At 48.2% G+C, this 22,067-nt stretch overlaps 1 protein-coding gene across 1 annotated transcript in view; it reads right to left on the bottom strand.

The window, feature by feature from the left end:
* Positions 1-7,104: 7,104 nt before the first annotated feature.
* LOC132079960 (gamma-aminobutyric acid receptor subunit beta-4) overlaps positions 7,105-22,067 on the bottom strand; it is a 78,208-nt gene continuing 63,245 nt past the window's right edge. Inside the window, exons 5-9 of the mRNA XM_059482879.1 lie at positions 18,746-18,828; positions 14,660-14,797; positions 13,037-13,189; positions 10,182-10,438; positions 7,105-7,654 (exon numbers count right to left, since the gene is read on the bottom strand). Of these exons, the coding sequence (XP_059338862.1) occupies positions 7,277-7,654; positions 10,182-10,438; positions 13,037-13,189; positions 14,660-14,797; positions 18,746-18,828 (1,009 nt within the window). The 3' untranslated portion in view covers positions 7,105-7,276. The remainder of the gene's footprint in view (positions 7,655-10,181; positions 10,439-13,036; positions 13,190-14,659; positions 14,798-18,745; positions 18,829-22,067) is intronic.

Below are 22,067 nucleotides of genomic sequence, written 5' to 3'. Positions count from 1 at the left end.
AAGATCTTTGGTCTTCGTGTCCATCAGACAACCAGCAAGACTCCCAAAAAAACACGGACCCAGCACCTAATTAAGTGAAACAATAAACTCTGGTGCTTCCCCACATCAGAGCACTGAGAGCTGGGAGGCATTAGACTTCACAGAAGGCAAACCAACACTGTTTAAAACACATACTGGAAGAGAAATTATCATCCCCTTCACAAAAATATCGTTACTCACCACTATACTGTTTCATCCTTTCTGGGGGAAAAGTCTGCCAGCATAAATGCCAAGCTCAGCCTGTGCAAATGATAAAATGTGCATCCCTGGATCATAAATGGGTCTATCACATCTCCTCTCCTCACTTTGTCACACACATTTTCAATATTATTCGCTGAGTGCTTTCTGCCCCTGGCAATGGCAAGTTGAGGCTATCTTAGATGGGAGCCGACAGCCCATGGCATGGGGCTGGGGAGGGGAGCTTTGGGATGCTGTGGGTCCATTGGGGAGATGTGGGGTGCTGTGGGTCCTTTGGGGGAGCTTTGGGATGCTGTGGGCTCTTTGGGGGAGCTTTGGGATGCTGTGGGTCCTTTGGGGAGCTTTGGGGTGCTGTGGGTCCTTTGGGGAGCTTTGGGGTGCTGTGGGTCCATTGTCTCTGTGCTGACACTCCCAGATTCTGGGAGCAAGGGGCTGCCCTTTGTGGCAGAGCACAGTGCAGTGCAGGAGCTCCTGCTCACATAAGTCCCCATGGTTTTGTCTCAGCAAAGCACCTGCCCTTGGCTCTCCACCAGTGCTGGTGGCCTGGTCAGCAGCAGAAAGGCCTGAGGGGGCTCTGGGGCTGTCCCATGTTGATGCACTCCAGCCTTTCTGCTGAAGAATGGCCTTTCCTAAGAGGATTGAGACTCCCCTTAGGTCTGCCTTGCACATCAAGTGCTGGTTTGCTTTGCTTTTTTTTTCCTTTTGGTCTTGCTGCAATAACACAAACAACAGGACATTTATTGGCCCCCACTGCAGAGAAGCCACACTTTCTGCCCCATGGAGGCAAAACTGCCCTCTGCTTTTCCAAAGCACTAAACACAAGACTGGCAATTCCAGTTCAGGCTCCACTGCCTTTGATCCATCTGCATTGCCCCATTTATCCAAGGGACAGCTGATCCCATCCTCCCCTCCTCACTACATCTCCAACCACAGTAAGGCATGAGGCAGGCTGGCTCTGGGAAGAGACCCTGTGCACAAGGGACTGGGGTTTAACACACAGCCTCCTCCTGCTGGCCTCAGGGCTGGTGGGATCAAACACTGAAAAGTTACTTACATACCATCACTTCCACCTCTACTGCCCACCTCTTCTGTGCTGCACTCACAGGTGGATCAGGGAGCCAGCCCCAAGGTCACCATCCCAGCACCTCTGTGCAGGCACAGGCACAGACACAGGTCTGCCCTCCAATCCTGTGGGAAAAGTCTGGGGAAATGGTTATAGTAGCCTGAAGGTCAGTGCTTCTTTATTGTACTTGTCACCTTTCAGCTGTTCTTTACTTCTGAATGTACAGAACCATTTTTATTTGGTTTACATCAAGACATTAGAAATCAAACAACTTTTTTTTTTCTTTAAAAAAAAAGGAACAAAAGGAAATGAAAAATAAAACCCAACACTATATACATCTTCTCTTCCCCAGTCTCTGCTCCCTTCCCTCCCACCTTTCCACCCGCCCTCCCTCCCACCATCTGCGTTAGGTCCTGCTTCCAACACATTGGTTTCACATCTCTCACCCAAACCATGCCCCATCCCAACTTTCACATCTACTGTAAAGACATCCTGCCCTGCTTGGTAAGGCCAGTTTCCTCTCCCAGAAAGCATTTGGTAACCAGCAGGACATTTCTTGCCTCTTTTTCTCTGGTGTGACCCCAGGGCAGGGCTCAGCCGTGCCCCAGCCTGGCACAGCGGTCACTCCCCTGCACATCTCAGCCCAGCTCCTGCAACTTTGTCTGGATGCATCTGATTGTCCCTGCCTCCAGGGACTGAGCTCTGCTGATGGCCACGCACCCTGAGTCTCCCTCCTTCCCTGTTCCTGCCCTCCCTGTCCCCCAGAGAGGACAGGCTGTGCCCACCAGGGACTGCTGCCATGGCTGGGCTTCCAGGAGTGCTGCCTGCAGCTGGACCCAGCCTGTCTGACTCAAGGCTGTCCCCAGTGCCCCAGTCCCTGCAAACCTGATGTATTGCACATATATTTTCAAAAGCTCTCTCCTGTTTGCTCTGCTTCTGAAGTTACAGCTCTCTCCCACCAAGCACCTTTTCCTCAAGCCCTCCTCTCCATCAGGATTCCAGTAACCACCTTCCCTAAAGCCACTGTCCTTTGATCTGCAGCTCCAGAGGCTTCTCTTCTGTCTGAAAACAGCTCAGAGATTTAAACCCCTTCCTCCTCCCCACAACAAAGAGAACAAAACCAGCTCCCTTCCTCACCCCCTATCTCCTCCTGCCAGACCCTCTGGAGCAGATCTGGTCAAACAGACTGGCCAGATCAGTTCCTTTCCTGGCTCTGTTTCTGGGAAGTGGATGTGCTGTCCATTGGACAGAGGAAGTGCCAAGCCTTGGCAGGTTCCCTACTTATTTGCAAGACATAAGCTGCTGGCATGGTGTCAGATGTGCATGCAAGAAAGTTGGATGCCATTTAAAACCTACAGTCCTGTTTGTTTCATGCACTGTCAACTTATCCTATATACACTAGTGGCTGGTTTATGCTCAAAGCCATGAATATAAAGGTTTACATCTTCCTTTTACCTCAGTAACCAAAGCCTTTCTGTCACCCATGGAATAGCAGGGGTTTGCTAGCAGGGCTCATTTCCCTCTTTTGCACTTCCTCTCATTGTCTTTTCATCTCTCAACACTCAAGGCAAAGGGGGGATAGGAAGGGGACAGGCAGAATTACAGTCCCAAGGTCCCAGTCACTAAAGGTCCCTGAGTGACAGCACTATACAGTATCAGAAAATGAAGCAATAGAGTTGTGTTGGCCATGTATGTCCTGAGAGAGATTTCATTTCTATTTCTGCTCTTCCTTCTCCTCTTCCACATGCCGTCCTTAGGCTGTTACACATGGAAAAGGTGCAAAACATTCTCCCCCAGCCCGACCCCCTCAGGCAGCCCAGAACACCCCTCATGTTCAAATGCTAAAAACCACAACCCAGCAAGCAGCAGCCCTGCCAACAAACCAGGCCCTGAGCATTGCCTCCTGCACCCCTGCAGCAAAAGCCAGAAACAGCTCCACTCCGGAAAAGGACTCACAAACCCTTTTCCCCCTTTCCCCTCAGTGAAGAAGAGGAGGGCAGTGGGCACACCAGGTGCAGCATGGAAATCCCCTCCACCTTTCCGGTCACACTCATGCTTGCGATGGCTTGAAACCTCTGAGCCTTGAGCATCGGTAAAATGCCTTGTTTTTCCTTCTCTGTGTCATTTCTGGGTTGCTGGACCTTAAAACAAGACAGGGGTTTGTTGCCTTCCTTAGGGGTGCAGCAGGCAGCTGTGGAGGGGGGACACAGAGGTGCCACCTCGCTTTGTGAGCAGAGCATTCCTAAAGGCCTTCAGCATCCTTCCCTCCCATTTCCTATTCCTCATCCCACTCCCAGGACTGTCTGTTGTTCTCCAGCACTCTGCCCCATCACCAGCAAGTGTAAGGCAGCTCTTGAACTGTCACCAGTCCTGACCACACACTCTTTGGCAAAGATCATTGTGTTGGACCCAAAAGTCCAGGAGTCTGGATGTACTGACTCTGTGAGTAACACTGACCTGGTAATACCAAGTTAGAAACATTCAAAGAGAGAAACTAGGATGACTCCAGATAAGAAAGAGAGCCCAGCCAACAGAGAACTGAGGCCACAACACAGGAATCTGGCTCCCAGTCCCAGCAGGAGAAGAAATCTGCTAAGCAGAGCTTTATTTCCCTGGAAAGCTTTTGGATTGTCACTGGGCTCAATCCTGGATTGAAGCCTCAAATATTAAACACAGCCTCCCTGTGCCTGATCTCCAGTTTCTGGAGGCTGTACCTGCAGGGCACTGGTCCCTCAGGACCCCAGCCCATGTGGGGCTCAGCTCTGAGAAGCACAGAGCATCTCTGGGGTTTGCATGATCTGTGTGCTGCTGGCCCTGCCAGCCTTTGGGGCCAGCTCAGACAGCTCTCGGGTGCCTAACTCATACCACACATTTGTCAGGCTTTTACTACAACTGTCAGATTCCTCCAGCTCCTGAGTCATCTTCCTCAGCTTCAAAATTTCTTACCCCACAGCCATTTGTTTTCCCTCCAATCTTAATAGGCTTTTTATAACTGCCTCTTTGTCTCCTCACTTTTATCCTTCTGACCACCCTTTACATTGCAATCACAGATATAAAGGGTAAAATTTTAAATATTTTATTGAATCATTAATCACCTGGTTAGGCTCCCCTTGCGAACTGGACCTGCTGATAAGCAGTCTCCATGTGGGAGCTGCAGCCATGCCATGCTGAGATCCACTGACATTCTACTGCTGCTGTCATAAAGCACAACTTTATGACTTCCATTAAAGCATTTAAAAGATATTTCTGAACAGAATCACACTAGGAAGTGTAATTTTCTCCATTGGCCAATCTTTAATTCCTGCATATCAGGTAGACAGAACTACCTGGTCCTACAGACTCCTATTCCTGTACAGACCCATAGAGACCATGAACTGCAGCAATTTGGGGAAAACTCATCCCCAGCAGCACTGCTCATGGATGGGGAAACCAGCAGGAGACTGTTCTGCAGGGCAGGGGAGAATATCAGTCTGATTTAACAATTGTGCTAAAACCTTGGTGAGTCCAGGCAGGCCTGGCCCAAACATGTGCATGCATGAACATGAGAGAGGGACAGACACATGGGGAAGGGGGGATGCTCTACTCTTATGCTTCAGATTCTGCATAAGACACATTACTGATATAAAAATAACAATAATTACTCTGATGAGGCCTGATCCTGCTTCAGCCAAATCCAGGCAAAACTTTCCCTGACTTCAGAGTTACTGGGTCAGGCCTGGAGATATTCACATTTTCATAGTATTGTACAGACATAAATTAGTGAATGAAAGATGTGCATCAGGGTCGTCTGCACGGGATCACTCTGCTCTCCCAAGCAATGGGAATCAAGGAAAAGGGAGGAGAATGCTAGCAGGAAAATAAAAAGATGATTGACTAAAGGGCAATGTAGATGTCCGTGGGTCTGACACGAAAAAACTCTGTCAGGTAAGAACAAGGTTCTCATCATTACTCTAGTAATGGCAGAATGACCCTAGGGTTAAAGTTTTGCACTTGTGAATTTAACATTTTCATGGCTTTTATTAATATTGTCAGGGAGATTATCAATCATCAGTGATTGCCAAAGTGGCCAATAATTCAGTGGTTTTCACTGGCTCCTTTGGGAAAGTCAGACCTTGCTGTGCAAGGCCAAGTTCCCTTCCTGTACCTTCCTCAGGAATGCCTGTGGATGGAAGCTCCTGGAGACTCAGGGGCTTCCACAAGCACCAAGCTCAGCATTTTCACTGCAACCTTTCCCCCTGCACAGCCTTTGGAGACCATCATCCTCCAGCAGGATGATGCTCCATGGAACCCCACCTCATCCTCAGCTTCATCATCTGCAAGGAAGGGCACAGGGTGCTTTTTTCTACACTCTGTACATCTTAACAGACATAAAGGGAGGCCTGGTAGAAGCAGCACAGATCAGAGGCTGCCAGCCCACCATTCACTGCTGAACTTCTTAGGAAAGGGGATCATTATCATTTCCCTATTTTTTCCATCCTGAAACATTACAAAGTTAAATGATATCCAGCCTTTCCTGTGCCTTGATGCAGGCTATGGTCACTCAACGGGCTGGAGAGTGGATCCACTGTCTGGCATAAGGAACAGACAGAGGGGGAAAGGGTTGAATTTTTAGAGTCCTGCAACTGCTTTTCTCTCCAGGCTCAGTAAGGAAGATTCAGGGTGGGGATAACTAGGAACAACCCCTCCTCTGAGGACTGAATCGGCTTACTCTCCTCGAGATCAGATGCCAGCAGTGACCAGCAGCACTGCCCTATTCCTGATCCCAAATCCCTCTCTTCCCTCAGCAAGTGCCAATTTGCACACTCTGCCTCCCCAGCTCTGCCTCTGGAGCTGGGACCCCGACCTCCAACCTGGTGAAGCTGCAATGAGCAAAAAAAACCCCTGCTATTCCCTCCCTCCCTCCCCAAAACACACTGCCAGTTAAATGTCATCTGTGTTCTCTTTCTACAAAAGATATTACAAAACCCCCCTCCCCAGCCCCCCTCCCCAGAAAACATGCTTGCACACACACATCCATGGACACACGTGCCCACACACACACACACACAGATGCTCCACACACGCACATTCACACAGGAAAAACAGCTTGCAAACTCCTGAAGGTGGAAAAAGGCATCTTGCAAATGTGCCTTGGTTTTGATAAGTTCCCTCCTCCCCCCCTCCCATAAACCCCACGTTGCCCCTTCCCTCCCAAATAATTGCCTCGTCTTCCCCTCCCTTCCCAGCTCTTCCAAAATAAATATTCTTTTTATTTGTTGGTTTAAAAGACTCTTTTAGGCTTGTAAGCAAGAGAGAGGGAGAGAGAGAAAAAGAAAAGAAAAATCTCATAGCGTGAGAATGAAACCCCATCATCTCATGAATCCATGAAAGAATTAACATGAAGGGGTTAAGAGCAGTGATAGAAGAAAGATTAAAAAATATAAAATAGGACTGAAAAGTGAAATATGAAATTCAGTAGTGAAATGGAAGTGAGGATAGAGCATTAGTGAGCACAGCCAAAGATAACCTATCGCCCCCACCAGTTTTGGACTCAATTTCTTTAAATCTCCCCCCTCTTTTTTTTTTTTATTTTCTTGGTTTTGGGGTTTTTTTGTGTGTTTTTTCTTTTTTTTCTGTCTTTTTTTCTTTTTTTCTTTCTTTCCTTTTTTTTTGGTTTTTGTTGTTTTTGTTGGTTTGGATTTTTTTTTTTTGTACAGTGGTGTAAGTCCTTCAGCAGGAAACCAAAATCAAGACAAACACATCCCTCCCTGAAACCAAACCCCCTCCCATACCTTTCTCTCCCTTTACCCCACCCCACACTCCGTGGTTCTACATGTGCTGAAAAGAGAAGAGTAAGCTTAGAATAAATCTAATGAACCATAGGAATAAATGACAATGATAGTAAAGAGTAAAACCCAAACCCAAAAGACCACAACACTCCTGTGTTGTCATTGTCTGAGTGTCTGTCCCTATTATCTCTCTCGGAGGCCGCAGGCATCAATTTACATAGTACAACCAGTAAACAAGGTTGAAGAATCCAAAAGTGATTGGAAAAATGATCCTTGACCACTTGTCAATGGTGCTGACGTCTGTCAGGTCTGGGATTTTGAGCTTCAGCTTGGACGACCGCCGGCGCAGGCGGCAGTTGGCGCGGTTGCGGGCGGCGGCGTGGTGGCTCAGCGGGACGTGGCGGTCCAGGGTGGGGTGGTGGCCAAAGCCATCCCGAGAGGCCAGCGGCTTGCGGAACTGGATTCCTGAGCCTTCGAAGGACATGACAGAGTTTCGAGAGTCGCCCACGCTGCTCATCATGTCCGTGGCCAGCAGCTCGTTGTTCATCTCCAGCGTGCTGAGGAGGATGTTACCGTAAGGGTCAACCTGGGATGGGGAACACAGACACAGAGGGGTTGTGGCATTCACATTCCCTGGAAAAATCCCTTTGCCCAGGATTTTTCTCCTGGGAGGCTGAGAAGCCTCAGAGAAAAGGAAAACAATTCTTATCTCATTTGCTTCTCCTGTGTTTTGCTCCTTTGGAATGAGTTTGGAGATTGTTTACCCATAGGTGAGAGGAATAGCAGATTTGTGTTTACAAACAAGCTATAGGTCTGCTGGTAGATAAAACCAGATAAAAGAAACAAGGGGAAGGATTCCACTGATTGATGAATGGAAAAAGATATTTGCCTTTACAAATAAACTTTAGGTTTGCTGATAAATGAAATTAGACATTGAAAGATGAAAGAAACAATGGGGAATGAAAACCCCCTAAATTATGTAATAATTAAAAATTAAAAGGGAAGGTTATATATTAGAGGGAAATCTTTGGTATCAGGTGTTCTAGGAAGTTTGTACCTCTCAAGTACCTCAGCTAATGGGGAAAGAGAGAAGGGAAATGTGCCCAGGAAATTGGGATAAAAAGGAGGCTGCATCCTCCAAAAATTTGAGAGATCCCAGGGGAATGTCCCATGGCCTCTTCCTTTATTTGAATACAGCCAAATAGGACTCCTCTGTCTCCTTTTCGGACATAAACCTCTGGTATTTGTAGATTAATTTTCCTAACAATTGGATTCTGGTGTGAGTTTTTTTGACTCTTTGGCCAAGCAGGGCCAAGCTGTGTCAGGACTCTGGAAAGAGTCACGAGTTTTCATTATTATCTTTTTAGCATTAAGTAAGTATAGTTTCTGTATTCTTTAGTATAGTATTCTTTAATATAATATAGTATTATAAAGTAATAAATTAGCCTTTTGAGAACATGGAGTTAGATTCATCATTCCGGCCTTCACTGGGACATTTCCCAGCAAATACAATACTGGGTGTCCTGTGTACCATTAGGGGTGATTCTGAACAGATTTCTGGGGAGCAATACTGTTGGAAATTATATAACTTATAAAAAAATTAACTTTAGTCCTGGGTTTGTTTGCCTTTGCCAAAGGGGGCTGGAAATTGAGGTTTCTCTTCAAAAGATTCTGTTCATTGAGGGTTTGAGTCTCACTGGGTGAGGCCTCAATCAACAAAAAGAAGATTCCCAGATTCTGAGAGCTTAATATCAACAGGGTGGAAGTAGCCAGAAGATACACAGGTGATAGAGAGACATTAACAGATATTAAACCCCTGGCAGGTTCCCAGTCTGGGAAAAGATTGATAAAGGAGCCCAAGAATGAAGACCAAAAATAGCATTGAAGGAATCAATAGCCAATAGGAGATCAAATATTAAGAATTGTGTAATGCAGAACCAAAGAATGAGAATTTCTTTGGGGATTTTTTTAAAAACATATAAATATGTAAAAATTCTAGTAAAGAGTCACATGTGGTTTGACTGATTTCCATTGAACATCCTGGCCAGAATAAAGTAATAACTGACTTATAGATAAAATAAAAAATACTTAAAAGATGGTGTTGCAGAGTTCCTTTTCTTCCCCAGAGTTTGGTGACTATATCCCTGACGGGGTCATTTGTGAGCTCTGAAATGCTGCATTGAGGGTACCTTGAGTACCTCTGCTGCTGGGGTAGAAGGAGCTTGCAGCAAACTTTTAGTGGGGGAAGTGTGATTCTGCTGACGCAGGAGGACCAAAACCCACAGAGGGACTTTTGGCTACACCTGCCCCATGTAAGAGGAGGGCTCTGATGCGACTGGATGAGGATGATCAAGGCAGAAAATTTCCCAGTAACCACCAGAGAAGGGAAACTGGGGTTCAGCTCTTGTGATGAGCACAAAGACTGCTCTGCAGCTGTTCCAGATTGCAATGCCAGATGTTTTCTATTACCATCTGTATGGCAGATTACCTTTGTCAAGTCAGCAATTTGCCTTATCTCTCTCTTTGAGTGACCACATTCACTCCTCCCTTGGGAGGGGACATCTGCTGATAACAGCTATTGAATGTCACTGCATGGCTGATAAGAGCTACAGCATCCCATTGGGAGATGTGAGCCCAGAGGGAGGAGCCAAGCATTCCTGCCTGGATATAATCCAGAGGTTTTTGAGACACCAGCATGACTTCTCCACTGAATTCCCCAGAGGAACAGCAGCTGCCTCTTCCGCTGGATCTTTGGAGGAAGAATACATCCTTCTCTACAATTCCAATGGGACTGCTGCCAACACCCTGACCCACAGGGTGTCAGGCTGGGTTCTGACTCTGTCAGTGTTGTTCTAGTGTACTGCATTGTTTATTTTATCCTTTTATTTTTTCTTCCCTATTAAAGAACTGTTATTTCCTGCTCCCATATTTTTGCCTGAGAGCCCCTTAATTTAAAATTTATAGCAATTGGGAGGGGTGGGGAGGGTTTCCATTCTCCATTTTAGGAGAGACTCCTGCCTTCCTTAGCAGACTCCTGTCTTTCCAAACCAAGACAGCAGCTCACCCAGTGGAGAGCCTGAATTCTCCTGCCACAAGGAAAGGAGAGGACAAACCTGCTCTCTCACCCTCTTCTCCTCGTAGCGGTGGCGCTCGTTGTTGGCCTTGCTGACGCGCTCGCTCTGCTTCTTCTGCTGCCGCGGCCCTCGCCCAAAGAAGATGTAATTGACAAAAGCATACTCCAGGAGGGCCAGGAACACGAAGACAAAGCAGCCCATGAGATAAACATCAATAGCCTTGACGTAGGGGATCTTGGGGAGAGTCTCCCGCAGGTGGGTGTTGATGGTTGTCATGGTAAGCACCGTGGTGACCCCTGTGAGGAGAGGGCAGGTGCTCTGTTACCCACGTGGGATGGTTTCCTGGAATGCTGTTCTCAGCTCCCACATCCCTCCTTCCAGCTGGACAGCCTCAGGAGGGATGGGAGCAGTGCAACTGTCAGTATCCTAAGCCCACATGCCCACCACAAATTGCTGCAGAAAATGATCCAGCAGCAAACACTTGGAGAAAGTGTCAAAGCTGAGCATCATCAGCATGATGGGGATCAGCATCCCTGTTTCTTTAAGTCCCCCTGATCTTCCCTCTTTCTCTCAGTGTGGTAGGAAACATTCAGTTTTGCTCTTTTTTACCCTCTTTTCCTTTTTTTCTCCTTTATGAACTCATCAGTCTTTACTGTGTGCTACTGAATGTCTCAGCATCCTTGGCATCGTGAGTTTATAAACTGCTGTGTGTTCCCAATGCCATGAATTGGAGAAAGAGTGGAGAGATTTCCTCTTCATGGCATTCTCTTTTTATTGCCTGCCTCATAGGCTTCTGTCCTTGACCCCATGAGTTCCCACCTTCCTCTCACCAGCTTTACCATTCATTACATCAATTATCACTTGGACACATTCCTCCCATGGTTCTCACACTCTCTTTTTTAGGCCTCCTCACATTTCTTGCATCTTAAATAAGCATTTTGTGAACACTTTTGTCCCCATCTACTCAATTCCAAAAGCCTGATTCACTATGATTACTCTCACAACTTCAGTCCTCTTCTTCAGCTTCTTCTCAGGCTCTTCCCTTCTCTGGACTGTCAGAGTGGCCTCAGACCTGCCTCTTTGACAGGTCCAAAAACATAGCAACAAACCTTCACATTTCTTTTGGGGCTTCAACCTAGTCTTCCTCTGCTTCTCTAGCTGTTCTTACTACCTCGCTGATCTTCTTTTCTCCATTTTTCCTCCTCATCTCTCTGTTGGCAGCTCTAATACTCTCCATGACCTTAATTTGCTCCTGTGGTTTCAGCCCCACCTCTACAGTGATGGCTCTCTCTGTACCCTGGACCTCTGCTTGTCCTATTTCCCCTTCACCCTCACTCTGCTTTGGTGTCATTCCTGATAAAAGACTGAAAGAACTATTAGCCTTCAGTTGGGTAAACAGAAGGGAGATATATTTATATACGCACACAATATGGTCTATATTTAGGCAGTAGTCTAAATATACAAAAATCTGAGGCAAGGAAAGGGAGGATAGAATGCTCTCCATGTCTCCATTAAGAAGTGGACAAATTGCAATGGAGACTTAGGGCAAAGAGGAGCTCTTTGACTGTGCAAGCAGGTAAATCTGGAGATAAAGTGACCAGAGGAGGCTGGGGAGTTTCTTTTTTTGGAGCTTTTTATGGATAAGTTAGGTCGAGAACTGTCAGGAATAGTTTAGGGAGAGCTGTTGCAGTTCTGATCTACAATGTTCTTTTTCTGTCTTCTCCTTTGAGTCCAGATGTCAGCAGAAACTCAACAGCTGTGCTTCTCACCTCCACCCTCTTGCTTCTGCTTCCACAATATCTGCCATGGTCTCTTTTTCTTCTCTCTCTGATTGCACTCCTGTCAATGCAACTTACCCTTTTAATTTACCAAGTTCATCTTCCCTCCCTGTCTCCCTGCTCCAGCCTCTCTGAGCAGCCAAAGCCAAATCACCTCTTTTGTACCTTTGTACAACCCACCCCTCCTCTGAGTCTTCTCAAACTCATTCTCCTAGAGATGCTTGAAGCCCCCAAGCTTTGCTGTAAGACCCAGCCTGTCCCTTAGCTGCCTCTCTAAGCCTTGTCCCACTCACAGATCCAGCCCTGCTCCTCCTTACCTCTCCTATTGCCCTGGAACTTCCCCTCATGTTGCACAGCCTCATTCTCGTATACCAGCCATCCCCCCTTTCTTCTGTTCCTCCTTACAAACCCTCATCTGCCATCCACCCCCACTTCCCTTCTGTTGCTTAAAAGACCTCATTTTTCCCCCTCTTATAGGAAAACATTCCTATTTAGGGGAGCGTGTGCTAAAGAAGAGCTTGGACTTTAACTGCTGTCCCACATTTGCCTTGGCCTTGAAGGTCTTTTCCTGCAGAGAGTGTCTGTATGGGGTGTGAGCTATCAGAAAAACATGTAACGCCCCTTCCTTTACTTCTTTCATCTTTTAACCATTTCCATACAACTTTTTGGCCATCCAGCCTCATTAATCATGGAACTGGCCACTCCTGCCACAGCTGTTGGCAAAGAGGTGCCCAGATTTCTCTTCTTAAGAAAACCAGTGCAAACCAGAGTGAAGGAACTCAGGGCATGTCAAGGTCCCACGTTCCTGAGAATCAGTGACCATCTGCACTTTTGTTTAGAGAGTTCAAACTCATACCCAGGAAATTGTTGGTAGGACTTTTACTGATTCAAATAAAACAGACTCCAGTATGGGAAGTACTAACAAACAAAAACAAAACAAGTAACTCTTCTGACTGAAATTTTAAAGTTTTTCTCAGAAGAAAAAAAAATTATGTCCATTTGGGACAACTTTAACAGACTTGTTTAATTACTACCTGATAAAGAAAAGGGATTTTCTTTGTTACAGCTGATCTCCCTCAAGAAAACACCTCCAAAACACAATGAAAATGTCCATACCCAGTGCCACTCGTGCAGCAGAAGCATCATAGTTGATCCAGAAGGAGACCCAGGACAGGATGGTGATGAGGATGGATGGCATGTAGGTCTGCAGGATGAAGTAACCAATGTTCCTCTTAATCCTGAAACTCAGGGATAACCGCAGATATGAACCTGCCAGTGAGACATCAAAGAAGGATGTTGGGTGAGAGGAGGGCAAGGCTGGATTTGTGCTAAGAGCTTTGGTTAGGAATTGAAGTTTTATTTGGAAAAAGTTCTCAAGAGGCCGGAATATTGAGAAATCTCCTGGTTTCTGCAGCTGGTTTTGCAGACTGGTCAGCTTTTGCAAGGGGTCCCTTCAGAATCTGCTCAGTTGCCCCGGAGTATTAAGAAGAAAGGAAATTCTACCTAAGTGACATTATTATATTATATCAGCCATCATGGGAGAATGGCTGTTCAGTGCTGCAATTGCTGTTATGGTGCCAGCCAATATGATGAAGGCTTACACAGGAGACTTTAACCCTATATTTGGGTGCCACAAGATGATTTTCCAATGTTTCATGTGCCAGCTCTGCCTCCAAACAGCAATGAAGATCTGAATCATATTTTTCCCAAGCTGTTCTAAAAATGGGTTATGGTCAGACTGGGCAAATTCATATGCAAATAGAGTACTGTTAGTTAATCTGAAGGTCTCTTTTTTATTATTTTCAAGTTGTTGCAACTTCCTCCTAATCTTTTAGCAAACCTAATGAGGATAGTGAGGACAATAAGTACTCTTTACAGTCCTTCCACTGCAGCAGGCTAATTTTGACAGGGACAAAGCAGTGCCTCTTTCATTGCTGTGAGACAAAGTCCAGGTAATTTCTCCTGCCCACCTCTGTCCCTCAGGCAACACAGGAGCCTGAAATATGGGTGTAATCCTGGCTGGCAGCTAAAGTAACAAGAAAACAGAAGTTTTAAGCCATCAAGGATGTAGACTAGGAAAAAGGAGGTATTATTCTCTCACCACCATGTGCCACCTGTATGGCTTGAACACAATATTTCACCAGTCTTTTTTTGACAGGTGTGTGCTGTGCTGTTTTGGCAGTGAACTCCACCTCAGAGGAGCAACCAAAAGTCCAACCCCCTCCAACTTTCCAGCTGGCAGCATCTGAATCGTCCCAGGTATTCTCTCCAAACCTTTTTATTGCCATGTACAGATGGGTTTGCATCATTTCATAGCCCACTTGCTCCTCAATGGACATATTTTCTCCTTACTGTTGCCCCTACATTAGCTTGGAGACCCAGATGTAAACCACATAAAAAATCAGATGAAGGCTGACAACCTTCTGAAGAGGTTCTGAGCTCAGTCATTATTTTGACTAAGAAACGGGAAAAATTGGAGAAAGTGAAGGCCAACAAACGGGAAAATGATCCAGAAAGTCTTTGAAGAGAAGTAGACAAAAAAAAAAAAAAAAAAAAGAAAGAAAGAAAGAAAGAAAAAAAAAAAGAAAAAAGCAAAGCTGGTGGGTGCAGAAGACCCTTTTTTTTAGAGGAACCCCAAGGTGAAGATCCTAAGTTAGTGCCCCAGCATCCAGAGGGATTCAGCCCAGTGGATCAACAGCAGGTTTGCCCATTCCATGCATCCCTTCCCCAGAGACTCACCAGTGGTGAAGACCACTTCCCTGCTGACCAGCCTCTGCTCAATGATGGTGAACTGGGGCAGCTCCAGCACCTCCATCCCCGTGACAGCAGAGTCGTTCCCTTGCCAGAAGAAGACAATGTCATCCACGGTGTAACCATCTGCAGGGAGGAAGGAGCACACAGGGAGAGCTGAGCTGACAGGCTGCACCAGAGGACACCTCCATTTGTAATAAGGTGATCTGGAAAAGGATCCAAAAGAAAGCCCATACCAAGCCTAGCCTCTCCCTGCTGATGTGCTTTCCTTCTTCAGCTGAGCTTGGCAATACAGTCCCCAGGAGAAGAGGAAAAATTGGCCAGAAAGCTCCCATTTCTGGCTAGAATTCAGAGCAAATGTGAGGTGTGGCCCATCCAGCCTGCACTTGCACAATGTGATCTCCATGGCTGACATGGCAGGGACTCGTGCACCAGGAGCCTCTGTCAAATGCACCAAAACAGCATTTTGCTTTTTAAAAACTGCCTCCTTTTACCAGGAGGGGGAGACCACACAGTACAGACTGGTGGGACTGGGGAAACAGGGCAGCTCAGTATTAAAAATTCCCAGAGAGGAGAAGATCTACAGCAGTAGTTGAAAAGAAGTTTGAAGATCAGAGCACCTCCCTTTTCTAAGTCCTTTCAGTCAAAATTCAGATCCAAGAAGTGAACAGTCTCTGAGGCTGGGGGCTGTTTTACCAAGTGCTGGCTGAGAAGAGCAGTAATGAGAGAAGAGAGAAAGGAGAGCCAGCCTCAAATATTCATCCCTTACATTTCAGGGTCATGGGTTTGCTAACTCAGCCAAGCTTCTTGCTTTAACCCCAAAATATACCTGGCAGACAGAGCTGCCTGGGCTGGAAATGTGACCCCCAAGTGCTCTGGACTTGTGGGGAATGAGGCCCAGGGCATGAAACCATGAAACCCTTCACCCAGCAGTGCCAGGTCCACAGCTCTGCCCTGTCCTTGGGGCAAGGATTCATCACAATTTGAAACTCACTTGCTACCCTTTGGCTGTAGCTGCACGAGGGTGGCCTCAGATTCTCAGTGAAGCTTCCTGGGAGCAGTAAGAAATGGCCAGGCTTTGGTGCAGCTCAGGGCAAGGCTGCCTTCAGAGCGTGAGCTGCCCACAGACAGCTTGTGTTCGCACCTGCACTGCAGCACAGCAGCCTGCTCTGCCACCCAGCCTGGCATACAGGCCATGCCAGGCTCACAGCCACTCAGCAGAGTGCCACCACAGCCAGCACCTGGCACCAGGGCAGTGAGGAGCTGCTGAATGCAGCACCAAGGAGAAATTCTTCTTTGGGGTCTAATGGTTACCCCAGATCAGAGGCAAGCCTTTGAGGACAGAGTCATCCTGAAGCTGCTGAGTGGACAAAGGGCTCAGCAGTCTGCTCTGATCTCACAGCTGACCCTGCTTTGAGCTGCAGGCTTGACTAGAGACACCCTGAAGTGCCCTCCCAAACGGAATTATCTGATGACTGTGCAGTCTCCAAGCTCACATCCTGCACTCTCACTCATGGGTGCCAAAATACAAACCCAATCTTCCAAATGCCATGCCACATCTGCTTCTGATGGAAATCAGCTAAGCCAGGGCTCCTCCTCCTCCCCCAGCTGGCATGTTCCTGCTCCCAGAGTTGTAAACCCTCACACCTTGGAGCCCCCAGGGTTTCAGGACCCTTGGTTATCCTCCTCATACACCAGCCCTGTGCACAGGAGTGTGTTTGCATCACTCAGCCCCAGGGCTGTAACCAACAGGAAACACCCAGGTCCCCCCCAGTCCTGCTGATTCCAGCAGCTCCAACACCCTCCCAGCTCAGGAACATTGTGTGTGATTTCATATGGGAATTCATCTGGCTCAGACCCTCAGGCTCCTGTGCTTGTTCCCAGTTTCTCCAGGAGGTTCCCAAGCCCATTCCCCCCAGCATTCCCCCTCTGCAGAGGTGAGCCCAGCCTGGGAGCAATTCACCTCTGCACCTCCTTAGCAGCAAACAAACCACACTGAGCTGTTGAGGTTTCTCACTCACTGCACAACATCTGCTCCAGCCCTTGAACCACTTTTCAGCATCTTCCCTCAACCCCTTCTGATTTCTCAGCTTCCTCCCTAAATTTTGGCACCCAAACCCAGCCAGAGCCCGTTTCCCCCTCTCAGTGACACGTTCAGAGGCCAAACAATGCCGAGCTCTGACTCACGGCTCCCCTGGTTTATATAACAGGGCTTGCTCCAGCCTTTCCTGCCAGAGCCACGGAGCCTCCCTGAGCTCCCCGTGTGGCTGCAGCCCCTGGGCATGGCCCTGCAGCCCTGCTCACAGCCCAGGGCTCACTGAACTGAGCTCCTCCCGGATGGATTCCCATTGGGGAGGATTCGAATGCACAGCCAGCGAAGCCCCGCATGCCGCTATCTTCATCATCCACAAATTTAACAGCACTGACTTCAAATTTACTTCCTGATCAGCAATGAAAATGTCAAATTGCAGTAACTAATTTTAGGAGATCTCACAGTTAACTAGCTCTATTCCATTTATTCTATGACCTGCTGGTGTTGGGTACCAATTTCTGTATTTTAATTTTTTTTTTTATTATGGCATTATGCAATATGAAATCGAGCGTGTTTTTCATGAAGCCATTTTTAAAAAGTGTTTCTAAAGGGAAAGGTTGCTTGGTCTAAAAATAAATGCTTCACTTTGATTTCTAGCTTTAAAGAGAAAACCAAATTTCCATTTTACTTCTAAAAAGTAAACGAACTTTCACAAAGACAAGTCATTTCCATCTGAAATATCGAAAAGTATTGATGTGACGTCTTAAAATGTCAGATTAGCAGTCTGTTTGCAGCCTGCCTCATCAGGTTTTTGTTGGATCCTGGCACATAGATAGGCAGGGTGTATGTGGTGAGGGTTATTTTTGGGGTGGAGGGATGGGATCAACAGGCAGTGCTTATCTCCTACAGGTAAGACCCCCCAGCTGCTTCCCACACCCAGCACCCCTGCATCAGGAAAGAGCTTTTTCTCTGAGGTTTGGGTCAATTTTGTTTTTCAAAATACATGGGTTTTATAATCCAGCCCTGATTGATGTTCCAGAGTCAAGTGGAAGAAAAGAAAATGAAGCCCTGCAGATTGAGAATGTGCAAGTGTGTAAAAGACAAAAGCTCTGAGGGAGGGAACAATTGGATCTCCTCATCTCGGCCTGGGTCTCAGGAATACTGTGAGGAAATGTAGCTTTGATGAACAAATTGTCTTGACATGACCCATTAAGAACAAAATCACAACACAGGGAACTGTGGGTAATTCCCTGCCTTCTGTTTGCTTGGTTCTACTGTAAACTGCTCCCAAACTGCTGAGGAATGGCAGAAATGACAAAAATTACATTCTGGCACTGGTGCATGCAGCAGGACCTCACTTCCATCCCCTGACCCTGCATGGGTGGGATGGGGAGGGCAGCTCCCCGCCAAGGTGCTGTGGGAACTCCCTGGTGGAAGGAGCAGCTCCCAGATCATTCCTTGATGGAAGGAGCAGCTCCCAGATCATTCCTTGATGGAAGGAGCAGCTCCCAGATCCCTCTGTGGTGGAAGGAGCAGCTCCCAGATCATTCCCTGATGGAAGGAGCAGCTCCCAGATCCCTCTGTGATGGAAGGAGCACCTCCCAGATCCCTCCCTGATGGAAGGAGCAGCTCCCAGACAATCCCCCTGAGGCTGCACAGGGATTTCTGCTGCTCTGGACAGCCCTGGATGGAACCTGCCATGCATTTTTATCAGGGAGAGCTGGACCTGCTCTGCCAGCACAGCTGGAAGAGGATTTCCATGGGCATCCAGGGAACATCCAGGCAGGGATGAGGGCTTGGGTGCCACCTCCCACACAGAATGGAGCCAGCCATGAGCAAGGATAGCTTCCTTAAGGCTAAGGGATGCTTCCCCACCCTCCTGGACTGGTTTTAACGCCCAGCCTGCTGCTAGAGCTCTGTTTTCCCGGGAATTTCCCCCATGGGTGAGGAGCCTGACGCTGTGGCAGCCCTGAGGGCATCCCCAGGAGCGGGTGGCATCGGGTGGCACCGTGTGGCAGGGGATGTGCCCGAGGCATACGCACAGCTCTCAATCTCCAGCGTGCAGTTCTGCTGGTCCAGCGGGTACCTCCGCAGGTCCATCATGCAGGCGGCCGTGGTGGTGATCCTGAAAGGGAAAGAGGGACAAAAATAAAATTAAAACCAAATATTTTTCTTAGCAAAAAGAAAAAGGAATGAAAGGAGAAATGAAAGGTAGAAGTGAAAGTCAGGCAGCATTTGGGGCCGCTGTTTCCCTGGAAACCAGGGAGATCCGGGGTGGGAGGTGTGCAGGGAGGGGGGCTGGTGCTGCTCACCCCCAGTGGCACGGCACAAACCCTCCGTGGCTCACGTCAGCAAGGCAGCATCTCTATCAACGGGCTGGGGAGGGACCCGTGTGCCCGCTCTGCCTCTCCCTGGAGAGAGACAAAGAACCCGGGAGGAGGCACAGCCCCGGCTGGGGGGAGAGGAGAGGACAGGAGAGGCTGCCAGCGTGGAACAGAGAGAGAGCAGGCACGTGTGTGTGTGTGGGGCTGGGGATGCATTGGCTCCATCACCCAGCAGTGACCTATTGCTGACCACATCATCACCCCCCTTCCCTCACAAACTGCCCCAAACCCCCTAATTACAGCCCCCCATCCCCATCGTGCCCGCTTTGGCACTGCCAAACCCAAAACCCAAAACCCCAGAGGGCTCTGGCAGAGCCCTCCTGCTCCATGGCCCCACTACCTGTGCACAAATCATGGTGTGGTCATCAAAGACACTTGGGGCATGTGTGTGGGTTTGTGTGCATCCCCCCCCCAAATAAATATGGGGAGAGGATGAGGGTGGGTGCTGCTCTGGGGTGATGGAGCATGGGGAGGACACAGAGCAGGGAGGTTCAGCTGAGGATGCCAGGAGGGTGTGTGTGTGTGTGTGTGTGTGTGTGTGTGTGTGTGTGTGTGTTGTACAGGATGGAATATTTTTGTACAATATATTGTACATCTCTGGGATGGGGGGTTTGGGGCTGGCACAGATGAGGGCATGAGAGGCAGGGACAGAGTTAACTCCCCAGCATGGCAACAGCGCCCTGGAGTTTACAGGCTGCCCCTGTTTCTCAGATCTATTGCTCCCCTCACCCTTTGATGCAGTCTTCTCCCCGTGCAATGGATGTGTGCAGAGTGCTGGAGAAGGGGGGAGAGATTACTGCATTCTCCCCCTATTTTTTCAATTAACCATCTGGAAGGCATTAATCAAGCTACACATTTTTTACTATGTAGGCATAACCAGTGAACTGTTAACTAGAAAGCTTTATCTTCTGAGCCCTGTGGCCTGGGAGAGAGAAAAGAGAGGGGAAAAAAGAAAAAAACAAGAAAGCAGGAGGATGAGATGGCGAACCAGTGAAAGAGATGGGGAAAAAAAAAAAAAAAAAAGCAAAAAACATCAATGGTAGAAAAAGAGACCAGAAAGGGGGAGAATATGGGAGAAGCTGGGCATAAAATTGGAAATGGGGAGGAGGGGGGAAGAATGTGGGAGGACAGAAGGTGGGAGAGGGCTGCCCCAGTGGGGGTATCAGGGCAGGGGCTGTGGCAGGGCAGGCTGGCAGCCCCGCAGAGCTGCTGGCTCTTTAAGAAATCTCGTGTGCTAAATTTATCTTCTCTGCTGTCTGTGAAGTCTGTTTGTAGGAGATGAAGCCTTGAGGAGAGCCTTTGCCACTGCCTGCCGTGCTATAAATAGATCCGAAGAGACGAAGGGAATTTATATATATCCTCACTGGGTCTAGATACAACACTGCAACTGCCCTCTCTCCGAGCAGGGGGCCCAGGCGAGCTCTTAACCCTTTCATCTGTGATGGATTTGGGGTGGGGGAGAAACCTCTGAGGGGGGAGAAGGACAACAGGACAGGAACCACTTAAAAAATTACCACTGCAGCCTTGCCCTTGCGTGGATTGCTTTCACATCCTCCCAGCTGGGCAGTTTCAGCAGGGCAGCTGGGAACACAAAGCCTGTCCCACCCTAATCCTGCTGCTGTGCTGGGGTAACTGGGCATTGGGGTGCTGGGGGGAAGCAAAAAGGGGAGCTCAACCTTGGCAGGAAAGGCCAAGGTGGGAGGCGCAGAGTCCACGGTGGCCGGCGCAGGGAGCAAGGAGTGGGATGAGTCATCCCCCAGTGCTGCACACAGCATCCACTCCCTGGATTATGCTGCACCCCTGGGAAATCGTGGCCACAAACGCGCTTCCCCGTTTTCCCTAAAGTGTGAGATGCAAAAAAAATGTATTAAATGAAAATTTTCCACCCCATTTGTGGAGCCCCCGTGGGCTAAAAAACCTTTGCATAGTGTCCATCCCAAAATCGCAGCCTGGCTGGCTGGCTTGGCTGCAGGAAGGACATGCAGGCTGCTCTGCTCACACAGGGACCCTCTCGCCAGGATTTGCTGATCACCTGCAGTGCTGGTTGGAAATGCAGAGCGTGACACAGTGAGATATGGCTGCCACACTCCATGCACCAAACCCTGCTCACGCTGGCAGCTGGCATAAATCCACATCCACGCCAATGATTTCTGCAAGATCACACCAATTTGTATCAGCAGAGATTTACATCAGGGCAGAATTTAGCCCTGTTGATTCAAAAGGAAGGGACAGGTAGGACAGAAAGGAGAAAAACAAGATTAAGAGGACATTTGTCCTCAAAAAGCCAGATCATTTCTTTCTTTGCAATTAAAGGTCAGCTGTACCCACATTGTGTGGCTCAGCATCCTCCAGAGATACCCCAGTTAGATGCAGATCCCAAACTCCAGGTGATCTGCCCATGTAAAGCTGCTTGGGCAGGTAAAATGGGAACCATGTCAGGCTTTACTGTGGTTTTTGAGCAGAGGTGGCACAGCCATCCCCAGCTGTGCCAGGCTGTAGCCACCTGCTTGTCCAGAGAGTTCCACCTGCAGTGACTGCCCAGCCTGGGGACACCAGCACTGCAGAACCAGCAGGTGTGGGGGCCTGGGTGGAACAAGATTCAAGAGACAGCTGGTCTGGGGCACCAGATCCAGCTCGGGTTTCCTGGGAAGCCTCTGGGCTTCCTAAACCCTGATAAACCAACCCAGCTTGGGGTAAAGCAAGATGTATATCCCAGAGAGGATGGAGATGTTTGATTCTTTAGACTTCAGGTCTTATGAAGCATCCTGGACACCAACTTCCCTTTGATAGACCCTGCTTGAAGAGTTAACTTTCACCTGCTCCTAGAGGGGCCAAGGAGAGCTTTTTCCAGCTGCTTTGGTGGCTGTGTGGGACAGGTGGGACTCATGGAGGGATAAGAGGCTTCACACACATCTTGCAGTCAAAGGGGAGCATGAGCAAATCTCAGCCACCCCAGTGACATTTTGGGGTCACAACATGT

Source organism: Ammospiza nelsoni, chromosome 15 (genome assembly GCF_027579445.1).
Source record: "Ammospiza nelsoni isolate bAmmNel1 chromosome 15, bAmmNel1.pri, whole genome shotgun sequence".
Taxonomy (NCBI): Eukaryota; Metazoa; Chordata; class Aves; order Passeriformes; family Passerellidae; genus Ammospiza; species Ammospiza nelsoni.
The sequence above is the reverse complement of the archived record's forward strand: the minus strand, read 5'-3'. Positions and strand labels throughout refer to the sequence as shown.